Source organism: Cygnus olor, chromosome 6, assembly GCF_009769625.2.
Source record: "Cygnus olor isolate bCygOlo1 chromosome 6, bCygOlo1.pri.v2, whole genome shotgun sequence".
Lineage (NCBI taxonomy): Eukaryota > Metazoa > Chordata > Aves > Anseriformes > Anatidae > Cygnus > Cygnus olor.
This window is the reverse complement of record NC_049174.1, coordinates 1,307,996-1,324,870: the sequence shown is the minus strand read 5'-3', so window position 1 is coordinate 1,324,870 and position 16,875 is coordinate 1,307,996. Positions and strand designations below refer to the sequence as shown.

Genomic DNA, 16,875 nt, shown 5'->3' with positions numbered 1-16,875 from the left:
TCCTCTGCCACTGAGACTAAATAATATTCATAACAGATTTTGACCAATCAGTTACTGAACCAAAGTCATGAGACCTTTCAAAATGTACAATAAATGACAACTAACAAGAATACTGATAAGTTATATGGAAAAATGTTTTAACCTTTTAAACTGCAGTGAAGACAGAACAGACAGATCTTTTTACAGCCCTAGTAATTTGCTTACTATTAATGCAAAGAGTTACTGTGCCTCTTTGCTAAAGCCCAAATACACAGAAGGCCTTGTACAGCTTCTCTTGAACTACAAGCGCCTCCATCTGAATTGTCTTGGACAAATGAGTCAGGAGATCCTGGAAGTTCTTGTATTATTATCCAAGATAGTCTGAATACATTGTCATTCTTCCTCCTCTTCATCTGAGTCAATGCTTAAAAGGTCCTCAGCCTAGGAGGAGCGAGGCAGAGAAGATACTGTTGGTGGAAACAACATCTAAGTAGACCAAGACTGCTTCACAAAAGTCAATGACAAACCCATCGTCTAAAGTGGTAAGAAAGAAATATGACAGTAGCTGTTGTAAAGATCTGGTGTATATCTTGCTATGAATGTTCAAAATGGCTGAAGAATGTAAGAATGGCCTGATACTCACTGATATTTGAAGTTTTTTATGGCATATGCAAAGACACAAGCATTTTAAGAGTTCAAATCAATACTGGAAAGTGCCCAGAGAAGCTTTACTGTACGTTTTAAAACAAGCACTTGCTTTCAAGAAAATGACTGCAATAGATGAAGAATACTGTCACCATAGCTCCTCCTTTTGTATGATCTCAAAGTAAAGTGCTAGAGGAACTGAAGATACTGACGACTGCTGTGTGCAAGCTATAACACTGAGCTTACAGTTTAATAAATTACACTAAATGTTATATTTAATTTAAAATTTACATACTACAGTATCTGCTTATTACAAAAGCTACCTTCTTTGAAAAAAAAAATCTGAAGAACCAGCATGACAAAAGCTTCTAGCAGCTGGGTACAGAAGTTTATGCAACTTTGTAGCACAGTTAGGTACATCACGGTTCAAAACTTTATTCACTGATGTTCATTTGAACTTTATAGTGAAAGGCATTTACCACCTGAATAAATACACATACTTCTCTTATTGTTTTTTATAGGTTATAAAATATCATTTAGTAGCAAAATTAGGAAAAAAAAATACCTTAAAATCAATTCCACCTACAAAGATGCGATTTGGAGTTACTGTTCCAAACCTTGGAGCACTGGTTGAATTATTTAATGGCACTGGTGACACAGTGTTGGGAGTTGAAGGTGAAGATTCTGTTTGCGTCTGATTTGCAGCCTGCTGATTGAAAAAAAAAATCAAAGATTTACAACAGCTTACATAGTACAAGCTACTAAGAGAAGAAATTCTAAACAGAAAATACAGAATTTTTGGTAGGCACAGCAAATGCTGAACAGTTGAACATTAAGCACATGTATTTTTATTCTGAATCCAACCTTATAAAGTATTTAAAATAAGCTTAGTTTTAAGCCATTCCATAACATCTTAAATCAACTACAATCTGGCATTTCACTTACACTTAAATATCTTACACAAATTGGCATTTAGGATCTAATCCCCAAATCCTTTTGTTTGTGTGCGTGCATGCGCAGAGCACCCTGCTGTATGAATCCCAAATTATTTATTCTATTTTGGAGATGAATTTATATTAATTAGAAGCCCCTTAATTTATGCCTTTTATAGCAACAACCTTTTAAGTCAACAGCTTCAAACTGCACTCTTTCTCTCACACATACATGACTCTTCCTCAAAGAGTCTCTGGATCACCACCTGTACTGCATGGACACAAACATCTCCATTAATACCCTTAGCCCTTTGTTATGGAACACAGTCTGCCTCACATGGTAAGATTTGAGACTAGTCTTCCCTGATGGGACATTAAAAAAAAAAAAAAATGTACTGAAGATTAGTCATCTATTACTAAACTCATCGGTCTCTGGCAAACAGTGGTAGCATGGATAACACTACTTTCTGCTTGTCACCAAGTCTCTCTCTTCACAAACTGTTTTAGTACAAAGACTCAGAGCAAGCTCTCCTAAACTCTTTCTGTATCTTGTTTTAGCTGTACTGGTCATAATACTCACATGTCAGAAACAATTATAATCCCCACAGACCCAAAGGCTTTTAGATGGAAGAAGATTTTCTGTCAAGAACAACTTCTGAAGTATGAACAGGTTTCTTTCTTCACCTCTTACATGAAATACAACATTCTATTTCATAATTAGGTGCAGAACCAAAATATCAGAATTTAACTATTTAACTACAAAATAAGACATAACATTCAACTCCACATCCAAAAGTCTTACCTTTTCTTCCTAAATTTTACTTTCCGACACAAATTTCAAGAGTTTTAAGTCTTATACAAAGAAAAAAAAACACACACAGAACCCAAATGGAAGAAATGAGGCATTAAAACACACCAATTGTGAACTCCCAAGAGTAAAAAAAACCCTAACATTTGAAAATCTTAAAATCTTTATTCTGATAGTCATCTCAAGCAATTTCTCCTCTCTTTAATGCCATTGTAGCAGTAAGAAAACAGGATCAAAAAAGATTTGTGTGCTAACTTAATGTGATGATTATTTGTGCTTTTAAACTACTTTTATCATGTGATTTGTTTAGAACTGTGTGCATGTGTAAATTTGTCAGTACTTTTATGTCTTCAGTGTTTCACAACTGCTCCTTTACCAGTATCAACAGTTTTTCATTTTTATGTTGAATACATCCACGGTCAGAAAACCAAATACTACATGGACCTGGTCATTAATCCCACCTTCCAACTTTGACTCGCCTCTTTTTACCACTCCTATCCTGTAACATCAGAAATTAGACATCAACCTCTCCCAGTGATTTACGATTTTACTTCTGTGGCTCTACAGACCTTCAAAACACGGTCATCCTTAACTGCACTGGGACACCCAAGGGGGCTGAGTTTTAATGCAATGCCGGGGGCTGTTCAACACAGAAAGCGAGTGGGATGGCCGGAAGCTCTGACCCTTTTGCTGAGGAGAAAAGCTGAAGGGCTGAACTGCCCAGACCACCATGTCCTGTGGCATAAAAGAGAACTATACATAACGTAAACTATACAGAGACTCTGCCGCCTCGGGTGGGTCAGGTCTTCCAAGCGCTTATGTCTAGACGCCATGGCAGGGGGCTGCTTCACCAGCCCGCAGCCACCTCAGCGCGCAAAATGGCGGCAGGCCGCAACCGGTGGCGAGGGCGCTTTAGCGGGAAGGGGCCGCCAGCAGCCGGGCGGAGGCAGCCCGGTCCCTGTAGACGAGGCCACGGAGCGCAGAGCCGGGCCCTCGGCACCCGGCTCCCATGCCCGCCCCTCGGCGGAGCGGCTCCCCCAGCCTCGGCGGCCGTCCTCACCGCGCCGTCGGGCTCCATCTGTCTGCCGCCACCGCCGCCTCAGCTCCAGCACGTTCCCGGCACGCGTCGCGTCCTCGGCTCCGCCTCGGGCCCTGCCGACGAGCTCCGGGGAGAAGAGGAGAAGGGGGAAAGGCTAGGTGTGCGGGGACTGGAGGGCAGCGGGGTGCAGGGGAGGCACACAACAGCCCTTCCGCACCCCAGCGCCCGGCCCGGCCCCGCCCCGTTGAGGGGCTCCCCAGCGCCCCGGGGCCCCGCCGACCTCCTGCCTGCGGGGAGAGCGCCCGTTTTGCGGCCTCTGTGCGTCTGGGGCCTCTCCTCCCGTTCGAGAGCCCCGCGGCTCCTTCGTCGTTCCCCGACCGCCGCCGCACCCGGCACCCGCTGGCGCCGTCACTCACCGCCCGCCCCTCAGGACCCCGGCCGGCCCTGGGCGGGGAGGGCTTCGGGAAGGGGGCCCCGAAGCGGGCACCCGCACCCCGGCAGCTTCGGGGGGAGCCTGGCGGCACTGCCAGGTGAGCGCAGCCCGGCCGTCCCCGCCGCCCTGGGGAGGCGAAATGCGGCCGCTGCCCTCCTGTCCCTCAGGGAGAGGTCGTGCGCCTCGCCTGTTCTCTGGCCTCAACGGAAGAAAGACCCCCCCCCCCCCCCCCCCGAAAGTGAAGTTGTTCCCTACAGGTGACTCACCAAGCCGTACCTGATGGAGGCAAAAACATAGTTTAGACTTTCTACTTGTCAGACTTTATAACTGGAGAAGCCGAAGTCCTTAGCACAACTCTGAGACCTCTACTGTTTCCAAAGAGACTCGCAGGCAGGCTGCCCTGACCACTGTGCAACACAAGGCCAGGGATAACCTTAGAGATGCAATTTGGGGGCCTCTAGCAGAGAGGACTGGAAAACACCAGTCATTTTCATGACCAATTCTCAAAAAGTTGCAGCTTTTTTCAGCTGTTACAGAACCAGAGGAGACAGGTTGATAGTAACACTTCTGTTAGGTGTATGTCTGTGGTGTTTAATGAACAGCACCGCAACCTGTTTGCACTTACATCATTTCGTGCTGGTTGCAGACGCAAATTGCCCTGAAAGTAGCTGTGCTGCTTAAACAGGTCTAGGGAAAAAAAAAAGATTCAAATGTCTAGATCATAACCATTGGAGTTGCAAGGTACAGCCTTGCAGAAATGCTTGGTTTGATGATGGCAAGAGCTAAAATCCCTACAAATGTATTCTGGGAGAACCATCCCAGTGTAAAAGCTGCTTTTCAAACTGATTAAACAACCAAGAAACAAAAATCAAACATTCACAGGCTAAGTCACAGCAGCTCAATACTGAAATACAATGTCAGGATTACTGCAGGGTCAATCTATCATTGGCTACTCTCTTGCTGTACTTGTTTTGAGTGCTTTGAAATAAAATCTTCAATGAAGATTATCTTGTCTACAACAAATTATATTTTAGTCCTTAGAATATAACAAATTATATTTTAATCCTTCCATCTTGCTTAAATTTGTTTTATGCAAACAATATGAACCCAATCTAAAACCAACAGTGCTTTCCATGTATTGCATCATTTACTTCTCAATGAGCATAGGCAGGGCACAGATTCGCACTCCTTGCGGACACCCTATGCTGCTTTTTACCTTTCTGTTCTTGCTTCAGCATTTGCCAGTTTCTGTAACATTATTGTTACCACAGGGAATTAAAAAAATAAATAAATAAGACCTTCTATGAATTCTGTGTCTAATGCTTAACTGTTAGTAGTGATTTTTTTTAAGCTCTTTGAGTAAACTATAAAAATAAAGGCAATTTTAGCAGAGCTGATGAGATTTTTAGAAATAGTTGGTATTTTATGACAGAACCCTGCTGAACTGCATTTATTCACATGCTTTTATGAATATTTATCATGCAGCAATACAGCTTATTCTAGGAACAGCTGTACATTTTAATGATCTGTAAAGCAGAATAGACCAAACCTTTCATGTGCTTCATATGTTGATTTGGGGAATTCAAAGTCGCAACAGCTGAAGGAATACACAAACATTAAAGTGTATTTTGCACAGTTTTAATTGTTGGATATTCTGCGTTACACCTCCTTCTCAGGTTAGAAAACTAAATCTAGTACATTTACATTTAAAATAAGGCAATTGTGACAAAAATAGGACGTTCACAAATAAGTGAGAACAATTGATCTATTTTTTATTTTGGTAACTTAAAAACTGAAAATCTGAAGATCCAACACATCTATAAATTTAACAAGATTACTAGCAGAGCTGACAAAAAATGTTGCCATGCCCGCAGGATTTAAATATTACACCAAAAGTTGCTGGGCTGCCCTAGAACCGTGTGGCTGCTTCATTAATGGAATAGCATCCTGGTCTAGCAAGTCATTCTCAAAGGAAATCAGGAGTATGTCTGTTTTTCCCATCTCTGCACGTCAGCAATATACACAGAATGAAGTGATCTCTCCTACAGTTCTCTCCCACAAATTAAAAGGCAGTGCTGGACAAAGACAAGAGTCTGACTGTACTGGTTCCTGTAGACTTTTGCCTTTTGTCCTTTTTATAGGATCAGAGAAAGCCAGAGGTTAAGTAAGAAAAGATAAAATGAAAAAAGAGAGAGAGAAAAATAGGGAGAAAAAATGATTTGGGAGGATAAAGGAGGAAAATGATTTTCCAGGCTCAAAAAGATAAGTGTAATTTTATGAGTAATACCTGGGCCTGGCAACGGACTACTCTTTCAATGATTGATTGCATGACCTTCAAAAGCCACAGTACCTCTTTTGCTAGTATTACTTATCTGCAGATAATAGTGGCAGATTACCTACCTGCATCTTAAGATCCTTCAGTGGAAATCCAAGCATTAATATATTGCAGTTGTTAACTTGACCTGATAAAAGATTACTTACTTCCTGCTCTCAATTTCATAAAAATGTCACACGGGATGGAACTAAAAGACTGACTTCTGTCTCTATTGCATAGAATGCGTTTGTATTTAAAAAAAAAGTAATTTATGAAGATGTACATGGTGATTTCTCTTACCAGCTTGTGAATGGATTCTTCACACCTTGAACCTGAACCAGAACAATAAAAAAAAACAAGAGCTCTTATTTTTCAAGGAATGTGACGAAGCCTTCTGGAAGAGTTACAGTGCTTATCAGCATGTTATGGTGGTCACCTATGGAGTGCTAATGAATAAAAAAAGTATGGTTGGTGCCATGTGAAAAATGCAGAAGGAAATGACTTGTTTCTGGGAACTTCTCCATTTATTCAAATGTGTATGTGTATTTCTCTGCTACGTTTCCATCTCAGGCTCTTTTCCCACACTGTTCCCCTTACTTAGGTTAGTTGTACACATCTCTCTTGTGGATGAGCCATGATTCCTCAGCCCATCCCAACTTCCACCCTTCTCTCTGCCCTGTGTCTCTACCTCCTACTTTGTTTCTGATTGCTCTAACTGTATTTTTGCTCACTCCCTCTTGTCTCTGTCCCCCTTTCTTATCATAATGGCTGCACTGGTACGCTCTACAATCTTTAGCCCCTGCACTCATCATAGGGTGGGTACTGGGGGCTCTGGGAATACTGCAGGACTCTAGGATAGTACTGGAGGGGCTCTGAGAGATACTGGGGGCACTGGGAGGGCTTTGGGGAGCTCTGGGGACACTGGGATTACAGGGGAGGTATTGAGTAGTTTGGAGGGGGGCTTTCGAGAACGCTGCAAGGTACCTGGGGGCTCTGTTGGACACTGGGAGATCCAAGGGCAGGACACAGGGGTGGCTCAGTGGGGTTCCCACCCTGTTTCCTATGACTCTCTCCAGCTGAGCTGCTCTGCTCAGATCTGATTTGCTGTGTCATATGGGAATGTCACATGAATATATGTCACATGGAATATTAATAGATCTCCAATTAGGTGGGTGAAGAGAAAATTATCAAACTCCTCCTCATTTACTTTTACTTAGCCTGACAGCCTTGATTGGCTTTTCCTCTCATTTTTTCCCTACTGTGTTTCCATTAGTCAAATAAAAATTTAATGTTCATCCTGACTTTGATAAATTTCAGGTTTTTGACTATTCTTTTACCATTGTCATAATATCTTACATGTTTCACTGAACTAAATGTAAAATTCTGCAGACAAAAATACCTAAGTAGAAAAGATTATAAACAATTGATGTGTGTTATTAAACAAATGGGAAAAATACTTGCAAGAAAGAGAAAGTATCAGGCTTTGCTTGCTCTGGGAGTGTAAAGCTTCATGAATGTAAGTGTAATCTAATAGCACCTATACACCGTCATAATGTTAAAGAGATTTTCTTATAAGGTAAATGTGTTCACTTGATCACCATCAGGCAAACGACTCTATGTTCTAATCCCACTTTTTACAACTTGATTCTTTGACTTCCATTAGATGTCTAGGAACTTATGTGATGCCAAATTAAAAAAAAAAAAAAAAGAAGAATCTCACTGTAAAAATAGGATGTTGCTAATATGTTCCATACACAAAATTTTAAAGAGTCTTAATTTTCTTTATCTTGTTTTGGAACCAGTACTCCAAAATGCCAGGAGCTTTTCTCTCTACTGACTTAGTGATTTAAGATGCTGTACATAAATTCATTGTAAGAGCCAAGCTATGTTATTGTTGTCCATTACATATTTTATTTTATTTTATTTTTTATGCATGTGGTAATTTACTTCTTACATGCAGTTTTTCAGATTCAGATAAAACAGCTGCTTCTGTTTTAGCAGATACCACATTTATGGGGGAAAATTTGCATATATTCCTGCACGTTTCTGTTGGTTTTGTTCTACTATCTGCTTCTCAAAACTTATACATGAAAAAGTGAAAGAAAAGTATAACAGAACATAATTGCTATTACTTAGAACCACTATTCTGAATAGCTGAACATAGAAGTAAAGTAGTCACCCTTGATTTTGTCTTGTCTTTCCCACAAAAAGTTTTATACTATATAGAGCTGTGTATCGAGTGTATACGGTATACACTCCAACTAATGGAACATTTGTCAACCTAGCATACTCTTTTCTCTTGTGAATGAAGAACTTCTGTAGCTGCAGCCCTGAACAGCTTCAATTCAGCATGGTTGTAAAGATATGAAACATATCAAGAAGTAATGTCTTTTCCAGTGTTTTCCTTCCATCTTTACATGAGTTAAGTACCTAGAAGGAGTCAAAAGAGAACTGAAATGGGATGAAGGCAGCTGAGTACAGGAAGAAAAGTTTGTGCTTGGTTTCATTCTATACATTATGGTTTAAATTACCTTCCATGTCAATTGACTGAAACAAATAGGGAATTTAATGCTGAAAAGCAGAATTGCAACAGTAAAGTAGCAATTGCAGAGATGAAAGCAATACATTTTACAATGCAAGTCTGATGACCTTTTTTAAATACTTGGTTTCTGACATTTATTATTCAATTTTAGACAAATAAGCTTAGCAAACTTTAATGGGCAACACTTGATCATAATCTACTTGTATAGTGACAGAGTATTTTACCTGGAGATCTCAAATAACTCTATGAAAAAGGTCCCTTCCTCTGAAATTTTCTACTATTGCTTTACTTATTTTTAGTTAAATAGGAGGAACAAGAACTCAAAGCATTGGTTTTTAAAATGGATTCCTTATCTTTCCCTACTCAACACTGAACTTGAGTTATTTTTAAGTAATGTGAAGGAATTTTTCCATATTAATATTTCAGGTAGAATAAAGCTGTAAAAGATCACTTTTGTTGTCTGTGTGAGTGACTAGGGGATTTTTTTCTTTATTTTTAATTTTGCTAAATATGTAATTTTGCATTTTGTAGAATGCAATCGCTTTCTCTGATGTGTGAGCTTTGTAACAGTTTTACCTTTTGACTTTCACTCAAATTAAGGCTTTCAGAGTATCTGGACTGATATGTAATTTAAATTCTATTTGATTTATTGGTAGTGGCTCACGGGAAATAATTCAGTGTAAATTTGGGCCTATGTTATGGATGTGGGGATTTACAAAACAAGTACTACCATTCGGATGGACCAGATAATCTTGGAGATCTTTTCCAACCTTAATGATTCTATGACTCTTCCTTTCCTTTTCCCTATCTTGCCCCAAATCACAAACCCTTGAGAAATGGTCTGTTCAGCTAACTGAGCCTCATCATGTATAATACCTACAGATATGAACATTTCTTGGAATCCTTGGACATCTCACTTGCAGGGCATTTACAGGCCAAGTCCTGCTGTCTTTTGGCAGCAGCAAAGCCTGAAAAGTTAATACACTTTAGTTTTTACTCTCCCTAAATCTTGCCACTGAGTCTGACAGCACACCTGAGATTAGATGAAGAGAAGGTAAAATTAGACTAGAATGGGGTAGTTAAAGGATTCTTCCAAGCCACAGCCTGAATAGGTGTCTTCTAAATTTGCTCAGAACAGGCATAATTTTCAATTTTCCTGGGGATTTGAATGTAAATTGCTGCATTTGGGAGTAAAACTCTATAGTCTTTTATGTGCAAAATGCTTCACTTTTGCTAATGCTGCTATAAGCTACTGTGGGAGTTAGTATAGACTGTACAGATTTCAACTACCAGCTTATTTAACCCAACTCAGAAAAGATATAGATAAACAGTGGTTAACAACGCTTTCAACTGAAGCACATTAGCACTCCCACAGTGGCAAATTTCAGGAAAATAAGCTTACATAGATTAGTCATTATCCTTTCTATTCCATGTCCCTAGAATAGCTTCTAACCTGACATTTAGCAACAAGAGATTTTGCAATAAAAGATTAAGTATACTTCATCCTGATGGAAAGTATTTTTAATCTTCTTAAAATCCTGTTCAGTTAACATCGGGGAATGTAAGTTATTTGGCGATTACATTTTCATCAACAAATCTTTTATATTTTCTTGGGGATGACTTTCTCTAATGAATTACGTGAGGCCAAATTTGCATGCATGAGGCCAAATTTGCATGCATACTTTTAGCAAAGTCACAGAGCAGTTTCTGAGTGTGCAAACCACCTTATTCTCATTGAAACTAAAGTAGAATTTGTGCCCCAAGAGCTTGGCTACCACACTCTCCTGTACAGCCAGCCATTCTATTCACGGGGCTGCATTAGGGATTTTTCCAAGTAACCCTCACCCAAAATGCCTGTGGTATGGATGTCAGACCATCCAGTCCTGTTTTATTATTTGATACTTTTCATGAGATCATTGTCAGGAGCCCCCCAACAGAATTCCTAATGATGAGTGGTCTTTTCTCCTGAGGGTTGGGCTACTGCATACCCCCTTGTTTACAACCAAATTTAACTTGCTTACGACCAAACCTAGTTAAGCAATACAAAATCTTTCAGAGAAATCACATGAAGAAGAAAGTTGTGTGTCTGATTAGCAGGCAGAAGAATAGCCTAGATTCCATGCCTGCGATACTCACAACTTGCCTCCAAACTCTTTAACTGCAAAACAAGTATGAATGTGGCTACTGTTGACATTGCTAGCAATTTTCTTCAGAGGTGGCAAAATTACGTATGCTGATAGTAGCTTTTTAACTGGGATTATCAGAAAGCATTTTATCCTCAGTAAAAAGAATACCTGACTAAAAATATCATTTAACACTAATGCTGCTTCCCCAGCAGCTGCACAGTTCATGATAACCCAAATGTTCCCAAAAAATTGCATATAAGTGCACAGGAACCATGGTGCCACATATATTCCTAACACCGAATATATCCATTGCGTTGGCAAGGGTGCCAAGGGCTGCGACATAGTACGCTGCTGTGAAATTGTATCTGTTGGTAGGTGAATTACCACAGAAAGGGAAAAATGGATGATATTGTTCATAGCAGTTAACAAGCAAGTTCACATAGCCTGAAAGGTAGCAACAACTACAGTTAGGTTTCTATGCATGTGACACAGCCAAAGACATAATAAAAGCACTGATCTCAGGAGTTAAAAAGAGTTCAGTGAAAAAGACAGTCACTGGTAACCGTTCTCATTAAATGGAATTACCACCTACTTTAAAGAAGAGCCATTACTATTATCATTAGACTTGAAAATGAATTGATGTTTACAACTCCTCCAAATCCTTCAGACAATTTCTGTTATAACGTATACAACCTGCCTTTTCTTTCCTTGCACGAACTTAAGCAACTAGCAACTAAACATAGGGAAACTGACAAAGCTTCACAAGTTACACCAAAGGATAAAGTCTATCAATGCATATAGAAAGGTTTTGCCAAAGTTGTAGCACTGCTTCTGGGATTATCTGATGTTGTCCATTTGAAGACCTTGATGTCAATTACTCGTTAACTACCTGAGCTTCAATCACTTCAGACAAAATTTGAAGATGGGTGCATGCCTCATGTTGTGACTTTTCGTTTACGTAAAGGGAAAGGAATTCTTGTGAAACATCTATCCTTGAAAATCAGAATAGGAAAAAATGTTCATAAATTATTTACAAAAACGAACCAACATATGACGTTTTTCCATCCTACCTTTGAAGAGTTCAAACATCGCTGAAGTCAGATTTGGTAGAGGAAGCAGGGATGTTCTCTTTCCTGTCAGTACAAAAAATAGTTCAAATGTTGCTACCTGCTATGCCTCTGAAAAATTTGTTTAAAGAATCTCTTTACAGATCTTATTCCCCTGTTCACACCAGACATTACCTAAACCAGGCTCCAATCATTCTTCTCTGCAGCTGTGGAGCAGTTGTGCCGTATCATGTCCAAAGCCAACCAGCAGAGCTATCAGCTGCAATGTTCTCTCTCTGCCCGCAATGACCCATCGCTATGCCCAGGCTGGGGCTGAAGAAGACATGGAGGTTGTACGTATAGTGGCAAGAGCTGAGCCTGCAGGAGGGAGCAAATGGGTAAGGCAAGCCTATAGCATGAGCAACGAAAGGAGTACCCCCAATGGTGGTAAAAAACATGCCACAACTGTTCTGTCATGGGTGTCCAGTTGTTGTCCCTGTGCTGAGTGGTCCATGGCAGGTGGTAAGCAAAAGATGGTAGCAGTTACTAGGAGGATCCAGGTAAGGGAAGGAAGAACAAGAGGTAATGAGTACCAGAATGCCTCGTTAAAGCTCCTTGGAGAAGGAGCTGGGTGGCAGTGAAATGTGGCACCTGGAGAAAGGTGAGAAGTGTGCCAGATCTCATGGTGAGGAAAGCAGAGAGAACAGTCTCATTCCCATGGATTATCCTATGTAGTAAGAGGAGCCAGAGTCCTACAGCATTTTAAGTGATTGCAGTGTGCACATCAAAGGATATTACACTGCATGAAATTAACCTTAATTCTGGTGTTGGGTAACTTTTGGGTGGCTCTTTGCAGTACTCACAGTCTTCTCATATGCACTGACCTCCACACAGAAATCAATACATTCCACTACAAGCTTGAGCCTATGCCTATATAGTAAACAGTGGTTGTAAAATAGGGTAAGATCAGGACCTGAGTATTCGATCATGAGTTAAGAATTGGTGGCCTCTTCCAAAACTGGAGTATTGTAATTATTAAAAACATTGGATGAGCCTGACAGTGCTGCCAGACAGTGAAAATAATTCACCAGTGACTTCAGCTGGAACACGAAAATCATTACACACAAGATACACATACAGAGACACATCAAAAAGCTACTTCTTGCTAACTCAGAGAAGACACAACATTTATACTACCTAGAAAATAAAATAAGAATATACATAAGCACAGTGAGACTTTTTTTTTTTTTAAAGTAGGAGGCAAGGCAAGAGTCATCCAAAGAGAGGCACTGAATGAAGTAATATAAATATGTTTAAAAAAAACAAACAAAATTTGAAAACATACATAGTATGTTTTAAGTTGAAGATTATGACCTTTTGACTGTATTTGCTGAATACTGACTCAAATTTGCAAATTTGCTTTTTTTATCTAGCTTAGAAACATAGTAATAATTATATAGGCAAAATAGGAGTTGGAGTTGTTTTGCAAAAACCTGAGTGAAGCTTAGCAACAAGTACCTCTTTGTATAAATGAATTAGAATATTACTGTGCTTTTTTGTTTTATAATTGCGTATTCAGGATATAACAACACAGAAAAACATGCACAACAACCACTAAGACTAAAGAAATCACTACTTTAAGAATTATCTAGCAGTACATTTTCTCATCAATAGCTTTGCATGAGTCTCATCAATTCCAAAATGAATTATGACTTCCTATCATTGAGGATGCATACTTGGAGAAATTGCAGCTTGTTCTCTATTGCTCTTTTCCAGTCTTGCAAATGCAATGTTCCTGACAGGAAAAGGTGTCAGTTTTCACACTTCATCAGTCATGGTCAATTGCTGCAGGAGCACCACTTTCATGCTCCCAGCAGAACACAATTTTAAGAGCTTCCCAAAATGCACTATCTAAGGGAAAAGTAGTGGCTTATGTAAGCTATATTCCAGCACAGCTCTGAAAAGACTATTTTCAGCTCTCTTATGGTACAAAATACACCCACTGAGGAATAATTGTATGCTTTGAGGACAGAGTAAGTTGAGTATACCAAAAAACATTAAAAGAGACACTGCAGGCACTTGCTGACTCACACGCTCAGACGAACACAAATAGATTTTTTTTTATCTATCATCTTGCCTTTCTTAGCCTGAGTGAATTCCTTGACTGTTTTTGAAAAACTGCCCCTATCTCTTCCTTTCTACCCTTTTTAGGATACGTCTCTGCTGCAGATTTCGTGCAGTATTGAGATACAGAGAGTTGTTTTAGATGAGTTGCTTCAATATGAAGCAGAAAGTCTGAGCAGAAGTTACACACAGACTGCCGGAAACACTATGTAAGAACCTACAGAAGATCTTCTCTGCCTCCACCATCTAAACTACGTACCTGCATAAGAAAGCATTCCAGGATGTCCAACATAATGTCAAAGAGAGAATGCCTCTGTCTTGTCATTTCCATTGCTCTGCAAAAAAAATGATCCTTTTGAGTGTTGTCCTGAATATGTAGCTCCACGTCCTGTAAGATTCAATACAAAAATTGTGAACTATAATATAATAAGAATTTAATCACTTCAAAGTTGCATAAAGTATTCTTGTAATTATGTTCTCGATCTTTCCTTCTGGGTAAAGTCTGAACCTCCACACTGTACTGCTGTGAGGGCATGGCCCTGCTGGGCTGTCCAGGACTGCGTCTGGCCCTAGCTTACCTCGCCAGGCCTGATTCTAATCCCACCTGCGGACTGATGTCCTGGTCTGTCCTCAGCCTGTCCCCATGGAGATGCCTGATGCCCTTGTGCTCCCTGGCAGGGGTGCTGTGAGTCCCTGCCCTGCCTGCCCCAGTGCAGACCCCAGCCCCTGCCACATGCTGACACGTACAAGCCAACAGCACGCTTACTGCCTTTTAATATAACAGAATGTGGATGAAGTCAATCTGTTACAATTTACGGTTTTTGACTGGTTTCTGCTCTAAAAAATTAAGCATGATTTCAGCCACTGTTGTTGTTTGCAAAGCATATACAAATGGCAAATCACAAACAAGCAACTGGGGAACAATGGACTGCATCAGATCAGCCTACTACAGATATCTGTTAAATACACTCAACACCAAGCAATCTCTTTATTGTTATTTACTTCCTATACACAGGCTTTTAGGGTAAAGCTTCCTTTTATTAACTTTTTTTTTTTTAAACAAGGTATTGAAAAGTATCAAAACCAGTTGCTCTTTCCTCTCAAATTCCTGGTTCTTCATATTTAGGAACAGCAATAGATACAGACATGTGAAAGGCATCCAGAGGTGTGCAGTCAGAAATATAGCACTAAAAATAGTTAATGTTTTATTATCTTCTGGAGAGAAGTTTTACTGAACCGTCTCTTAGCTGTACTACACAACCTCTGCATCCTGGGGACAAAACAGATACAATTTGTTGTGTGTTCCCCATAGGTTTGATGTTTATGAAACTTATAAACTTCAGGATACTTGTAGGTCCTTTTCCATTAAAGATGTCAGATATCAAAGGTTATCATTTAAGGTGACAATAACATGACTTTAAACTTTTGATCTCAGAAGACAAATGCATTTTTTCATTCTTTCTGCCGACATATCTGGAGAAGACAGATAAATCTCTAATTTGAAATGTTAAGAAATACCGTAGAAAGGATGAAGTTCTTTAGCGAACACGTATCTGCATATAACATGCTACAGACTGTTCCTGTTGGATGCAGCTATGACAGTACTTTGCTGTTTCCAAATAATTAATCTGGTGATTAAACTTCATATGCTTGCACAAAATGCACAAAAAAGCTGTATTGTTTCCAGTAATAATTCTTCCTGATAGCACACTGCATTGTAATTACCTTTTCCATCATCTTTAAATTAGTTTTCTTAGGTTTGTTTGTGTGACAGTACGGAGCTATACAACCATAAGCTTTTGTTAGTGCTTCTTTCCCCCCCTTCTTTGCTGTAATGCCTCAGTAATATTGACTACACTGTAAAATATAGGCTGCAACTGAGTCTTCCACTCCGTTACTAGTTTGTTCTCTCCGGTATTTAATGATCAACATTTCTTCAATGTATTTTTTTATTTTTTTCTATGGTTACATATTTTGTGGCCTTTCCCAATGAAAAACAAAACTGTTGAACAAACACATTACAATGTCATTTTTGGGGATCTAATTTCAATGGAAGAGCATGAGAAAAAAAGTTTGGTGGGGTTTTCATCTGTCCCTCATTTAGTATTTCTTTGTGTTGAACGTGGTAAATGCTTCAGTAGCCTTGACAAAAACTCTGTTCTTTTTTAACGTGGAGTTATAAATATGATACATAGTCTATGTATATAGCCATCGCATCCGTTAGGTGGCAATTACGCCCTGCAGCTCACGGCCGGCTGAGGTAAGGAGCTACCTCACGTCTTCCCTGCCTGACCGCTGGCTGCCAGCAGGTGCCCACCTCGGGAATTAGGCAGTTCCCGAGGAACCCTGAGGCAGGTGAAGCTTTCTCACAGCCGTCAAGACGGCGGCGGTAACTGCGTGTCGGCACCGACCGCCCTGCTCCCTTCAGGGCAGCGCAGCGACGCTCGGGGCCCGGACGGCCGCCAGGGGCCGCTGTGGGCTCGGCGTGTGGGGCCGGCGTTGAGCGACGGAGGCTCGGCCGGTGCCGAGGTGGCTCCCTCCCGCGCTCGGTGCCGCGCCTCGCGCCGCGCCCGGCCCCTCAGAGCGGGCTGCACGCGCGCCTTCCCGCGCCGCCTTTGCACCGAGCGCCGTGCAATCGTCCCGCGGGCACGGCCGCTGCAGCGCTTACCTGCCCCGCGGCCGCTCGCCTCCACGCGCCGCCCGGCCCACCTTCGGGACGGCCCGCGGGCACGCCCCCTCGCCACGCCCATTGGCCGTGGCGGCGCCCGCGGGGCGGTTTCCGCGGCGCTGAGTGGCCCGGCGCGCCGTCCGTCAGCGCCGCCTGTCACAACACGCCCAGGCGCCTGTCAGAGCGGCGCGGGGCCTTCGCGGCACTTCCTGCAGCCCC

The 16,875-nt window shown here is 41.1% G+C and overlaps 1 protein-coding gene and 1 long non-coding RNA gene across 10 annotated transcripts in view; both read right to left on the bottom strand.

Annotated features, from left to right (window-relative positions):
* BOLL (boule homolog, RNA binding protein) overlaps nucleotides 1-5,094 on the bottom strand; it is a 34,099-nt gene extending 29,005 nt beyond the window's left edge. For 4 of the 8 annotated variants that reach the window (XM_040562655.1, XM_040562654.1, XM_040562658.1 and 1 more), the window contains exons 1-2: nucleotides 3,425-3,676; nucleotides 1,190-1,330 (exon numbers count right to left, since the gene is read on the bottom strand). In XM_040562655.1, coding sequence (XP_040418589.1) covers nucleotides 1,190-1,330; nucleotides 3,425-3,442 — 159 coding nt within the window. In that variant the 5' untranslated portion in view covers nucleotides 3,443-3,676. The other 4 variants (XM_040562653.1, XM_040562652.1, XM_040562651.1 and 1 more) reach the window with 4 other exon arrangements.
* Nucleotides 5,095-7,835: 2,741 nt separating this feature from the next.
* On the bottom strand, nucleotides 7,836-16,743 carry LOC121072705. 2 transcript variants are annotated; one of them, XR_005821374.1, is made up of 5 exons: nucleotides 16,657-16,743; nucleotides 14,248-14,376; nucleotides 12,060-12,242; nucleotides 11,889-11,951; nucleotides 7,836-8,580 (listed from the first exon to the last, which is right to left on the bottom strand). It is a non-coding gene; the product is annotated as an uncharacterized LOC121072705 (long non-coding RNA). The 2 variants fall into 2 exon arrangements; XR_005821375.1 differs by lacking the exon at nucleotides 7,836-8,580 and adding an exon at nucleotides 10,824-11,810.
* Between the last annotated feature and the right edge of the window lie 132 nt (nucleotides 16,744-16,875).